This window comes from Chelmon rostratus, chromosome 4, assembly GCF_017976325.1.
Source record: "Chelmon rostratus isolate fCheRos1 chromosome 4, fCheRos1.pri, whole genome shotgun sequence".
Lineage (NCBI taxonomy): Eukaryota > Metazoa > Chordata > Actinopteri > Chaetodontiformes > Chaetodontidae > Chelmon > Chelmon rostratus.
The window spans coordinates 4,683,414-4,696,798 of NC_055661.1; the positions used below are offsets into that span (position 1 = coordinate 4,683,414).

General features: G+C 41.8%; 1 protein-coding gene across 1 annotated transcript in view; it reads left to right on the top strand.

Annotated features, from left to right (window-relative positions):
• Positions 1-2,074: 2,074 nt before the first annotated feature.
• Positions 2,075-13,385, top strand: part of ghrhrb (growth hormone releasing hormone receptor b) — a 34,243-nt gene continuing 22,932 nt past the window's right edge. The window contains exons 1-2 of the mRNA XM_041935288.1: positions 2,075-2,176; positions 8,167-8,275. Coding sequence (XP_041791222.1) covers positions 2,075-2,176; positions 8,167-8,275 — 211 coding nt within the window. The remainder of the gene's footprint in view (positions 2,177-8,166; positions 8,276-13,385) is intronic.

Below are 13,385 nucleotides of genomic sequence, written 5' to 3' on the forward strand. Positions count from 1 at the left end.
GAATATTAGATTAGAAAACACAACATTAACCCAATTTAATGTAACTTCCAGGAAAAACCAGGCCCACTTCTGCTCTTTAATGTAAATACAGAGAAGATGAATATGTTTTGAACAGTTATGGATCATGGCATCTATGTGCAGCTGTGACTGTGATTACTGCTGTTGTTACTGCTTGCATTGACGATATTCCAGCTTGATCCGGATGCCTTCTACTGTCCTGATGGTATGCACCCATGTAGATCGGGGGCCAAAATGTTCTCTACACCCATAAACAAATGTCTTCAAATGTAAAGTCATCCAGCCTCACCTGTTAAAGCTATTCCCATTGCTACCAGTAACAGAGTCTCCTGCCAGAGACACAGCTGTACAGTGAATGCTAATAGTCTGCTCCCTATCAACCTTGCTGTCTCCCCTCCCAGTCTGTTCCACATCCAGCATCTCATTCTGTAGTGTTTGGGTGGTTTAATGTCAGGTCACTCTTGTCAAATCAGTTCACACATCACATTCACTGAGACTTTGATGAAACAAGTCCTCCTGGTTTGAAGAATTTCAACCAGCAGAGGTTTTCAGGTTTAGACACTTGCTATCTGTCATGCAAGGGTAGATGGGAACTGTAGTGCTTTTATATGTGTCCAGTGTCTACAGTGTAGTTTACTACTCAAGATCACTCCATGCAAAGCTTCACTGTATGAATGTTAATAATGGCAGAAAATAATGACAATTCCAAAAAGTCAATTTAAGCTCAATCTGATCACTAGAGAGTGAACTGTTCAGAGTTTATTATGAAGAAAATGTTGAATGCATGAATGACTTCAAGCACATCTTTGGGAATATGTGTCTTTAGCTTTGTTGAACTGTGGAGATGATCCTTGTCAAGCAAGTAATTCTAATTGATTAAAACTTAGAGAATCCTCAACCATCAAGGTGGTGATCAGAAAAGGCCCATTGAATCATTATATGAGCTGTTTCCAAAGTCAATGACTAATCTGTTTTGTCATTTAGGTATGAAGACTTGTTGTCCCAAGAGCAAATCTTAATCCCTATATGGTCTGTCTTCACTATTGCACGTTTGTTCCCAGATGAGACTCACACTTCATACTGCAGGAAGATGTTGGTGGTCCGGTGGAAAAGCCACAGGCGTCGTCTGTCATCAGTCGACCTCTGCGAGGTGCAGGTGCCTCCAACACATCCCCGCTACAACCCACAAACACCCACCAAAAGAAGTGTCCTGAGTAGGCTAATGAAACAAAATGGCAAGGGCATGCATTCTGTACCACAGGACACAACACACAACACACACACACACACACTGCAGGCATTATCAAAGCAGCCATGATTTTATCTTGCAGTTATACAACATGCAGTAAATATTGTCTTCTTTGTGAATTATGCAGCCTGTGAAACGACTGAAAGGACTCACTGACAGTGCACAAAAGACCAAACTAACACTGCAGCTTTAAAAACCCACCAAGTGTATTTGACTGAACAGGATGGTGTTCCACTGCTTATAAATTCAACTTTTCATTTGTATGATAACAGTCATGTTATTTTTCTGGACGTTTCAACCTCATCTAATAATAATACTTCGTAATAATACGTCTATTCAAGCCTTTGACGAATGGCAGATATATAGGATGCAAACATTTAGATAGATCTCATACAGAGACCTGTCTGTGATGCACAGGTTAAAGTACAGTGAGTAGACCCAGTTCAGAGGTTAGTGTCAGGTCACTCAGCCAAACGCGCCTCTGTGGCTGTGATTGCAGCAGACTGTGTGCGCAGGCACACGTCTCCTCTGGATCCTCTCTCACGCGTCCGCGCGGCTCCGCGCCGCTGCTGCGCCCGTGCGCCTCTGCCTTTTCAGGGAGGAGCGCACCGCGTCCGGCTCAGTCGCTCAGTCGCTCAGTCCCCCGCGCTTCACGCGGACCTCGTCCTGCACCGGACACCGTAGAGACAGCGGACCTGTTCCCAAGTCTGGAAATTTAACAGAAAAGTCATTTCTTATTCGGGAAGACTGGTCGCATCATTGGACATAGTTTGACTTTTTAGTTTTCAAAGTGCGCCAACCTTAAAAATGTCATCGCACAGCGTGTTCATCTGCGGAGGCTCGTGTTTGACGCGGACGGCCACATTGCTTCACTGGGGTCTGCTCCTGCAGCTGGCGGTGTGGGGGACGGTGAGTCCGCTGACACTCAGGTTCACCTAGTGGGTCTGCAGGACGAGGCTTAGGAACACTTGGTGCGTGTGCTCAGATGTAGGTCGTAGCATCTGATTTTACTTCACTTACTTTGTGGAAAGACCTCAGTCTACATGTTGCTGTGGGGGCCATCATGTGCCAGTTATAAAACTGATGGGAGATCCAGGTGACGGGTATCATCACATTTTATTAATCCTGGCTTTGACAGCCAGAAACAGATTAGTTCAAAGATACAAAATGACTCATTCGTGCGCTGGTGAATTATAAAGATGACTGAGAACTCCAACATCACAGACAACCAATCTCTCCTCATTTAATATTGAATATTGGAGGGGGCTTGTTTGCAGTATATTTCCTGGCTTACATTACATTTTCTTTGTATTGTATTTAGCCAAGACTGCACAAGTGTCACTGCCCATTTAGGCTGTATATTTTTAACATGTTTAATTCTGTCCATATACCTCCCATGAGGGGTCATGGTGGAATGAAAGGGGGGAAAGATCCATTTCGATTTTATGACTTATAGATTTAATACCAAGCAGTTTTTAAACCATTTATGTACTATTTTTATCACTTAGATTGCTATATTTTACTGTGTTGGTCCGTTGCTGATGCATTCCACACAAATTCTGGTGGAAAAATAAAGTTATTTGAATGTTGCATAACTCATTGCACATTCATGCAGTTTACATTAGTGGTGGAAATGATCTCACCAACACAAAAAGCCCAGATGAGAAGCTGTTTTCTGCAGGTCTCCACCTGCTGCTCTCCTGCTGTCTGACCAGTCTCAGCTGATTATAATTACCTGATGGATTAACGACTAATTTCTCATGTGTGGTGTGATCATGTCTTTTAGCTGTGTTATTGGCTATTCTATGTGGTGGTTTAATACCCCAGGCTTCTGCAGTATTGGCTTGACTTTCGGTGTCCTGATAAGAAAATTCCTGACCTTTGATGAATGAAACATAAACATGAGATAAACTTCTGCAGGAGCCTGTGATGAAAACACACATATACCTCAAATGAATATGCAATGAATAGAAAAAAAAAGAACCAGTGGTGTCTTGTGTGGCTCCATTAACACTGGACACTCACTGGACTCTGCTGCCTTTGGCTCCAGACAGACAGCAGCAAAGAGAAAGCATTAATATTTTCTCTTTTTTCAGCATATGCACATATGCCTGTTTGAAATTCAAATAATGCAGACAGTTCAGACTGGAGAATATTCCTATTTTATTCGGTTTTATCCTTATTCGAGCTTGTGTTTAATGCCATCCTGAAGGCATTTCTTCTGCATCAGCTGTGTGCTCACCTGAGGCTTTATCAGAGACCAAATCATGATGGAGGACTTGGTTGTGTGTTGCGAGGGCAGTTAATGATCGTGTGTTGTCCCTTCCTTTATTAGCTGCTTCCTCCAGAGACTCTGCTGCACTTCTGATTGTAATCAGGACTGAAGGTGCTCGTTTTATGTGTTTTCATTATGCATCACTGATATTGATACCTGCAGGATGGACTTAGGGCCACTTATTGACATGCAGGATCACTCTAATTGCATGTATAGGGCCATGGCAGGACTGATTTAGTGTGCACACAACCAGTCTTTATTTTCTTTATTTTATCCCTTTGTTAATGTACTGTGAGCATGTTTTTTTTTTTTACAATTGTCAAAAACAGGGGTACAAATTCCCTCATAAAGTCATTCCCTTATGTTAACCAAGGCAGTGGTATAAGTGAATGTTTATTGGAAGAAAAAATACACAATATGAAATAATCCAATTGATTGTATAAAAGACTTCTGGAGAAATGTTGGGCTCTTTTACTTAAGTGAAAGCAGCAGTACGACACTGTATAACTGCTCTATTGCAAGTGGAAGTTCTGCATTTGAGACCTTACTTAAAATGGCATTAATGGACTTTCAGGGACATTTGTAGGCAACAGTACAAGCTGTAAACACAACACTGAGACAATATTTGTTGTCATTTGCTGCAAAGTTGTTGCAGCAAATGTATTAGCAAACAGGTTCCTATTTGCACTTCCAGCAGACACAGGGTAACATTAGCATTCAGCTAAAACTTTGTTTACAGCAGATAAATGTCCAATATTCACTCCCCTCTTAGCTCTGGTTTGGTCTCTGGCAACAATATGCCACTATGCTCAGCAGCTAGTAGCCTGCTTTGTATGTGTGTAATTTGGCGCTTCAGCAGGTAGTGTACGGTGGGTTTTATGAAATCAGTTGCCTGTTGCGACTGATGACGGTTAATGAGAGTGGTTAGATGAACCCAAACAGTAATGTTGAGGGCCGTAAAACCAGAACAATTAACTGAAAAACGCTAAAATACGCATATAAAAATACTGACCATGCTGTGGAGATGTTTGTTTCTCAAGTGCACAGGCATGAGCGATGCACGAGTGATGCCATACGCGCTCCAACGCACCAAGAAACACAGCCGTGCACCAACAAAGGCAGAAACCAAGAGTGCTTGCCAGTAAACACAGATCTAAACAATGAAGCTTTCGAACTTTTAAGTAAAATCTGCTTTGCAAGGAAGGAAATACATTTGAGACATTTGTTATAGAGCTGCGGCACCTTTAAGTAAAAGTAAATGAATGACATTAGAAAACCTTACTTAAAGTATCAAAAGTAAAAGTACGCCTTTTATACATTAGTTATATTAATGCATTAATATTACTTCTGCATTGGTAAGCATCATTTTTAATAAATGTTTTCAATAATTGAATTTAATTTAATGATAATTACAGATAAACATAGTGTAATAAAAACAATGACGATATTGTCACTGTTATATGTGGAGTACAAGTATACAGCAGCATAACTTAAAAGGACTCAAGGAAAGCACAAGTACCTCAAATATACACTCATGAGGATATTCTGCTGCTTGTAGAGTTGAAAAAAAGGACACTCAGGTTTCTCCTCTGATTTTCAACAGAAGGCACTTGCAGAGTTTTTGAGTCCTGACGTTTAAAGACACACTCCCCTCTGTCTCCAGCCTGAGGCAAGCCGTAAAACCTTAAAACCAACTCGAAAGGCCACAGGTGACCAGTGCAAAGGGGTCAGCGTGGAAGAGATGTGCTCCGCTTTGTTTAGCTTTCCTAGTGGCTGAATCTTTTCCCAAATTGAAGGCAGGTAGTTTGTATATTATGTCATAAACCGAAGTATCAGACGAGCTGTGAATTGTGAATTGCTTTGACCTGGAGATTGAAAACATTAAAGGGCCGATAATAGACACACCCCACACACACATACAAACACTCTCGCTCTCTGAATACATGAGAGACCTGGTGATTACCTGTCCTTTGTATCTCTGTGAAATTTTTGAATGTAAATGGTTGCAGCGAGGTAAAGGTTGGCTGCAGGCGACCGGCGCCCTCTGATAATGACCCAGTTAAGACAGTGATTGAATTTAAATGACAATTACAGCCACGCAAACTGTTGCCATTTGGATAGAGGCTTCCAAGAATTAAAGTGCATGCATAAATGGCACTCACACACACACACACACACACACACACACACACACACACACACACTGATTCTGTTATTCCGTGCCTATGAAGTTGAGAAAGCATCTGCCAGGCTCTGAACCACATTGTGTTGCTCCATCAGACATCGTGTTGTGCTGCTATCTTACTTGCATAAAGGAGGTCTGTTCCATAAACCTGCGGGGCAGATAAGACTGTGATGTCTTGTGTCACAGTGAGGCTGCGCTGCCAGATCGAGTTTTCCAGCTACACAGACTCGCTTGTTGCTACTGCAGGTATAAACTATCCATGATGTAGGAGGTGATGGGCCACCCAGTCAAAATGAATTGTGTAAATATTTTGCCTTTTTACAGTAAATTCTCCTCATGTCATGTGTTTAGGGGGCACTGTGGGTTTACCAGATTATCCTTTAAATAGAAATTGAGGGGATTTAAATTAGAATTGTTGGAATGGGGGGGGGGTTACTTGACAAGAGAGCCTTTGTCATTGTTCATGTCGCTCTTACAGAATCATCCAAGGATATTAGCTTGTGTTATGTAAGCAACTGATGGGGCTATTTATCAGCAAGCCTGGATTTACTGTATAAGGCAATAGAGTTGTAACCTCCAGAAGGGTGCAGACTAAATTTTGGACACAAGATAAAACAAAATTCTGCTACACAAAATTCTCACTACTTTCAACTTCTGCTTATGTGCCTCTTGTTATTACTGTTTAGTGTAATCTTGTATTATTTTAACCTCCAAAGTCCACAGTGGATCATAATATTTAATCAAAACCAAAATGTAAAAATAGATTTTAAAAATCTGCAAAAACAAATAATCCAGGCAGCAATTGCTTTTCCTATAGAACATGTAAAACCACTTTTCGTTTCTGTCCAATAGCAGTGAGTGTCTCCCCTCGTGTTAGTCCTGGGCGCTGCAGCGCTGTGACGGGATGAGGTGAAATGTCACGCTCACCTGCAGTGTCTCCATCTGTCCGACAGGCAGGTGCTCTACCTGTGATGGTTCACACATTTCCAACCCAACACACCGACCGAAATCAATTACACACCCTCAAATCCATTATAGGGATTACTTCTCACTCCTTACAGCAGAGTAGATCAATTTTGTTGCATGATTGCACAGAATTAATTGAGCTGCAGGGTGGAGATGCTGCTGCTGGAATATATATGTATATATATGGCATAGTGTATTTGAACTGATGCATCGTCTAAGACTATTATAGGCCTGTCTGGGTCTGCAGGTTTCTGTCCACCTCTTCCCATTTCTCAGAAGACGTGACAGGAAGTGCAGGCAGAGGAGCTTGACAGTAGGTGTCAGGACTTTAAGAAGAAGTCGCACTCCCACGTTTCAGCTGTTGGGTGATGATTACCCTGCAGAGGTTCATCAATGGTGGAGAACCACCAACATCTTCTGGGTTTTCAAGTGGGATGAGACGTGGGGCAACGATAAGTATTCACCGAAGGTTAGATTAAAGTCACATGAACGTTACAGAGCACACAGAGCAACGGTAAAATCATAAAGATTGATCTATATCAAAAACTGCATACTTTTTATCAATAGCAATGAAGTAATATTGATAATAAAAGGAGTTTGACGGAATTTTTAATGCAGTCACAAGGTCATAAAGGACATGGCTGACAGAAACACACACTTTCTGCTTTTTAGTGGCCTTATGTTTGTGCCTGTGGACAAACTCTGGTGGCCTTGGTGAAAAACTTTCAGGGATGAGTTTAAAGCTGAAATGTGCACCTTTCTGTGTTCTGCATCATGTGTGAATGCCTGCTCTTCCTTTGGTTGTTCCCACACTGTGAAGGCGTATATAAACCAACGTCTACGTTTGTCCTTCTGGCTTCTTTGCTGAATCAGATGCTTTTACAGCAGCTGAATGTGCAAATCGGCCACGCTTGCAAAAGATGAATTGTAGGCCAGCTACCAAAGTCTATTCGATTTTCTTTTGCATTAGTGTGTTGATTTAATGTGTGAACCTACAAAAAATGCTTTGAGATGGCTGTGAGGAAACATTATTGGCATGGTAATGTGATGAACAGTAGCACACAGTTCAAACAGGGATGAATTTATAAATTTCAGCTCTAAGTAGCTCTTTGTTATACAATGACATTTTTTTTAAAGGAAGTTTATGAGTTTATATTGCTCTTACTGGTGCCATAACACCTTTGTTGTGCTTTGTACCGTTAATTCTATTTCAAAGGAATAACTGTTGTTTTTGATTTAATAACATTCATATCATCCTAAATCATGTGCTGTTATAGAAATGTGTCTGTGTTGAATTAATAATGTGGTGTCATCCTTTCCATTGTTTGGCTCACACATTATTCCTCAGTGATTCCTGCCCACCTCTGGTATCATCAGTATAAACACTGCTCATGTGGCTGTCCCCTAAACCGTGCATCGTCTCGCGGAGTGTCTTCATGTGTAACTCTCCTCTGGTGTTCTGTCTGTTCTTAGACAGAGGCCATGCACCCAGACTGTGCCCTGGTGGTCCAGCACATGAAGGCTCAGGAGGAATGCAACCAGATCCTCAAACGGGAGGAGAACAACCGCTCCACCAGGACAGGTCTGTGTGTGTTAGTATTTAACACCATTGATGAAGTCCATGTGGCGAGGAGGCCGTGCAGACCATCATGTACATTCAACCAGATTTTGATATCTAGATTTTTCTTTCTTTTTTCATATTATTTTATGTATTATATTTTAGAAATACATTTTGTAGTTATGGCCACCATATAACCATGAGAACATACTCTCATAATTATGTCACATATCATGCTTCAAGAAGTCATGCACCCCCTTTCCCTGTGGTATTGGTTTCTTCCAAAAGTTGCAGGATGAAATGAAGGAGCCTCTGCAGCAGCATGCACACAGCACTCACTCTGCTGTGCAACAGTGCAGGAGGAGATGTAGGCTACAGCTTAACGGTGTGGTGCTGAAGTGGTTAGAGAAACATCGATCCCTTTTTAAAACATGTGAAAATGAAATGCAATTAAGTGTGCAATTATACATACTTAATTGCATTTGAGAGACACAGGTATAGTTTGCTATACAACAACACAACAACCACAACTCCTCTACGACTACTACTAATGATAATAATGATATTAATAATAATAAAAGCTCACAGAGCAGACACTGCTGTGTGATGTCAGCACAGTCTCGTCTGTACTCCTGCTGTTTCTTCTGCATTGTGTTTGAAATGCAGCTGTTACAATGTCGGCAGGTTGCTTTCCTCTGTGGTTTTATGATCTATGCTCTCTAAATGAATTTGCATGTGGATCTGGTCTTTTTATGTGAAGTCATGCTCCCTAAAGTTGCTGGATGAAGCAACAAGAGCTTCTGCAGCTGTGTAGAAACTCGTGTAGAAGTCAGTGATTAAGGTTCATTTTCAGTAACTATAATAGCACAAATACATGAAAATCTCTATATAAATCTAGAATATTTACCTTAATACAAAGTGTTTTTTTGCAGAGTAAGTCATTTTTTGGTGTATTGTCTCTTTATTTTATACATTAGATGTGCTTTGACTTGACTGAGCTAAATGAATTGATCAAATTGTACAGTAAGTGTACTTTGTAATATTTTAGGACATTTTTGAAGACTTTTTAAGGATTGCATAAAAATCAATTCAAACTTGAATCTACATCATTCTTTGCTGGCATTCAGAGGTTACATTAAGGCTGATGTGTGCCGTGATGCTCCTCATCCATCTCATTGACTGACCAACCCGTTCTCACTCCCAGCTCATCACATACAGACGCTTGGTCAGGAACCCTTAGCTCACTTTTTAAGGCACTGGTAGCTAGTGCCTTTCTGCATCAGCGCAACTAGATTGTAACTGTACTTGTGTGTTACATAAAGGAAGGAGAAGAGAACGTTGTGTTTAAGCACAAAGACAGAGCTTGTGTAATATGTACAAAGAAAGACCTGAAAGCACCAAAAGAAATCAAACATCCATATCTGTCAGAATGCTCTTACGATTCTTCTGTCAGTCTCCATCTTGCCCACAAACTATTAAAAACACTTAGCAACTTGATTCTTCAATATTATAATGAAACGCTGAAAACTAGTTCCCAACAAATGCTCTACTTCGTCCTGTTTGTGTAAGGTATCACAAACTGCAGTGGCCAGCTGTGGAAATTACTGAGCCTTTTTTTTTAATTCTCAGAAAATGTCAGAAAGTGTTGAAACAGACAATGTTAGTTTTGTTTGTTGCTTTTTTTCATGTGACTTTTTAATAAGAAATTATGGAGTTTACGGCACAGGTTGGTCATTTCACTTAGAATCATTATAGGCTGAAGGGCCACTTGTCCTCCTCTTCACCTACTTCAGACGGTGTTAAAGGGAGTGAAAGGCGTTGGAGCTTCGACAGTAAATGTCAGGAGTTGAGGACAACACCAGTGAGCCCCTGTGTTTCTTCCCTCCAGAGAACTGAATTCTGTATAGAGGTTTCTCAATAAAGGATAACCACTGGGTTACAATCACCAGCAGTCGAACTTCTCAGAGAATCAGACCATTTTGATCTCATCCAACACATGAGAGACAACTCTCAAAATTCAATAAAAAAAATGATCTAATGAAAGAGGACACCCCTACTTTCTGTCCTAGACAGTGTTTTTCACTGGCTCTGTGCTAAAATACAGCAGCTTCAAATGCCAACGAAAGGCAGCATTTGAAATATTCAGACCTCAGTACTGAGAGACCATAATATGTGGCATCAGTAGTGATGCACAAAGTGTCGTCTGTTATGCACTGCTGTGTTATAACTGTGTGTGTGCGTGTGTGTGTGTGTGTGTGTCGGGGGGGCAGCTTTCTCTAAGACTGAGCTAGTAGGCCGTAATTATTATGGTCCCACACTAAACAGTGTTCCCCATCATAATCGTACAGGCACTGATGAAGTTCGAGAGAGGAGAGAAGATGAGAGGCTGCTGTCTATAACCAAAGAATGATGAGAGCAGATGATGTCTATTACCGTCTGTAATCAAATGGGCCAACGGATGCTGAGAGTCTATGGGATTAAAAACTAGAGTGTGCTGCTCTGTATGTTGCACTACGTAGATTAATATATTTATTCACTATTGTCAACTAAATAGACCTGAGGCACGTATGTACGCTTCAGGTCTCAGTATTTTTTCCTTTCAGCCAAGTGACAACACTTCTGAGAGTTTAGAATGTGTATAGATTATGAATGTGTTATAGAGTATGGATCAGACTACACTGTATGATTAAACCACACGCCTTTAACTCACACCTGCATGTGAAGCTCACTCCATCGCACAGAGCCGGGTGCTGGATGCCTTCTTGTAGCTGATGATTGCGACTGTTTAATCAAGAGCGTAGCAAGCACATTTGCTTCCTGTTACCAAATTACTGTCCTTCACTCGGCAGGGCTGCCAAAACAATCAGGGAAACTAATCAGGCGAGGAGATGTCTGGATTAAAGGAGCCGAATGGCCAACCTGGCCCTGTTTCATCTCCGCAGCTCAGGTAGAAGGTGAGCCAACTGAATGAGAGGAGATTCATCCATTATTCTCCCTTCACTCCCTCAGGAGAAAAAAGTCAGGCACTGGAACAGCTTGTCCTTCAGGAGGAGCTTCATTTTCCATCTGAGATGCTGTCTGGAAGCGTGTCGATTACTCTCGAAATATGCCTTCTCTTTGTTTTCATGTGTTTTGAGTTATGTGACAGGGTCATTCCAGACAGGTAAGCTCCACTCTGAAATGCTTGATGAAAGCTACACAGTCGGAGAGACAATCATCGGCTCGCCAGTGGGACTGCCTGTGCACGACACAGCTGGCGCCGCTCAGAATTAATTGCATCGCTTGTTGGCCTTTCCTGTGATCATCCAAGGCAAGGATGTGGCGGTTAGCGTTTGCAGTGGCAGGTATGAGGTGCGTCAAGCACGGACTGAACGCTAACTGAAGTTGAGGCACATCTTCGCTTCTCCAGTCAGCTGTTACAAAACCAGACTGTCAAGAGGGAGAAACAGTCCCAGCTGATCCGGTCTGGTCTCGCCAGTGGCTTAACCAGCCCGCCAACCACACACTCGCAAGCGTTGACTCATTCAATCAAGCTTTATTTGTATAGATTTTGCCAGAATAGGCTCTGCAAAAGTATTATGCTGGACCCCTTAACAAACACATACACAAACAGTAAATCTTTGTTAAATAAGCAACGCCATTAACGCAGCTCAGAAGGAGGAGGGTGGGCCAGAGGAGCGAGCGGCAGCAGCTAACGGTCTTGGCCTGAGTGTGTAAACAGGGTGATAACGAGAAGTGTCAGGTTAAAACGCCCATGCTGTACACCTGCGTGATTAGAATTGGATGCTGATTATCAGCTAGTAGCCAAACAGCTGAAGAATGAGCCACTGATAGCGAAGCATGAATGAATCAGCCAGCGCAAGGCCAACTTCAGTGCTCTCCCTGAACTCATGAGACACAGAGCGCCTTGGGGCAGAGGTCTTCACAGGTTGATCCCAACTCAGGACCCAAGACCTGAGGACCCGAGACTTGACCTGGGATCCGTTGGGGTTTGGATCCACGCTTTATGTGGTCAGCTGGGTTCTCGTTCTATTACTGCAGGTCCCGGGTTCCCGAGAAGACCAGCCAATGCATAGACAGTGTTGATTATAACGCTGCGTGTGTGTGTGTGTGTGTTCTGTAACTTGAAATGTTGAAACATTAAATTATGGGCTGGAAAATAAGGTGAGAAACCATAAGAGTCACAACAGTCTCGTCTTGGAGAGCACAGATGATAGCAAATTAATGCAAAGGTTAGCAACCATGGCAACGCACAAGTAATTGTTATTATAGTTCTAAAGGGCAAACAGGCAAAACTATCTTTATTATGCTAGATCCAACAAAACTGCAAAGCTGATTTGAAACGAGTCACGAGCACAGGGGAGAAGGCTACTGACGTTACAGTAGGTAAGTTTTGTTTTGATAACTTGTAAAATAATAACATGTTCATAGTAATCAGCTGTGAAATGCTGCTGATGGGGTCCGGGTCAAACAATAGATGGGTCTGGTTCGGTTTTGGATAGTGAGTCTGGGACAAGCTTCTCTTCCTACGTTGTAGGTGTAAATATATGTATATAAGTGTAATGACTATTTTGCTTTAAGAAGAACATTATCAAGTCTGTTTCAAGCCCAACTCTTGAAAGGAAGCCTGACTGACAACCCAGCTTGTTTGGTTAGCAGAGATTTGGAAGTTGTTCACATCAGTCCTTAGTTACCCACCCAAGAACACCACTCTATCCATGGTTCATGCTGCGACTAAAACACTGCAAAGATAAACAGTAAAACAATGGAAAACTAATGCACACCGAAACAATTAGTGCATGGACATTCAAAAGAGTTAGATGTGCTAGGTAGGTAGGTAGGTACAATTGTAGATTGAAGCATGAGTGAATGAATAGAGTAAAAGTAAAATCAAAAGAAAATAAAACAGTTAAAGAAAAAAGCAATGAAAGATAATATCAAGCATTCAGAGAAAAAACACAGACAACATGAGAGCAGGAACTGCCCGGGAAGCAGCGTCTGGAGGGATAAACTGGACAAAGGAAATGATGGCACGCACCTCACTGATTGTGAGGCCACCTTTAATGAGCTAACAGCCATGAATATTCAGGCTTGTTTTGCCACAGCTGTCCTGAGGAGAAGTGTCAGGGTCGCG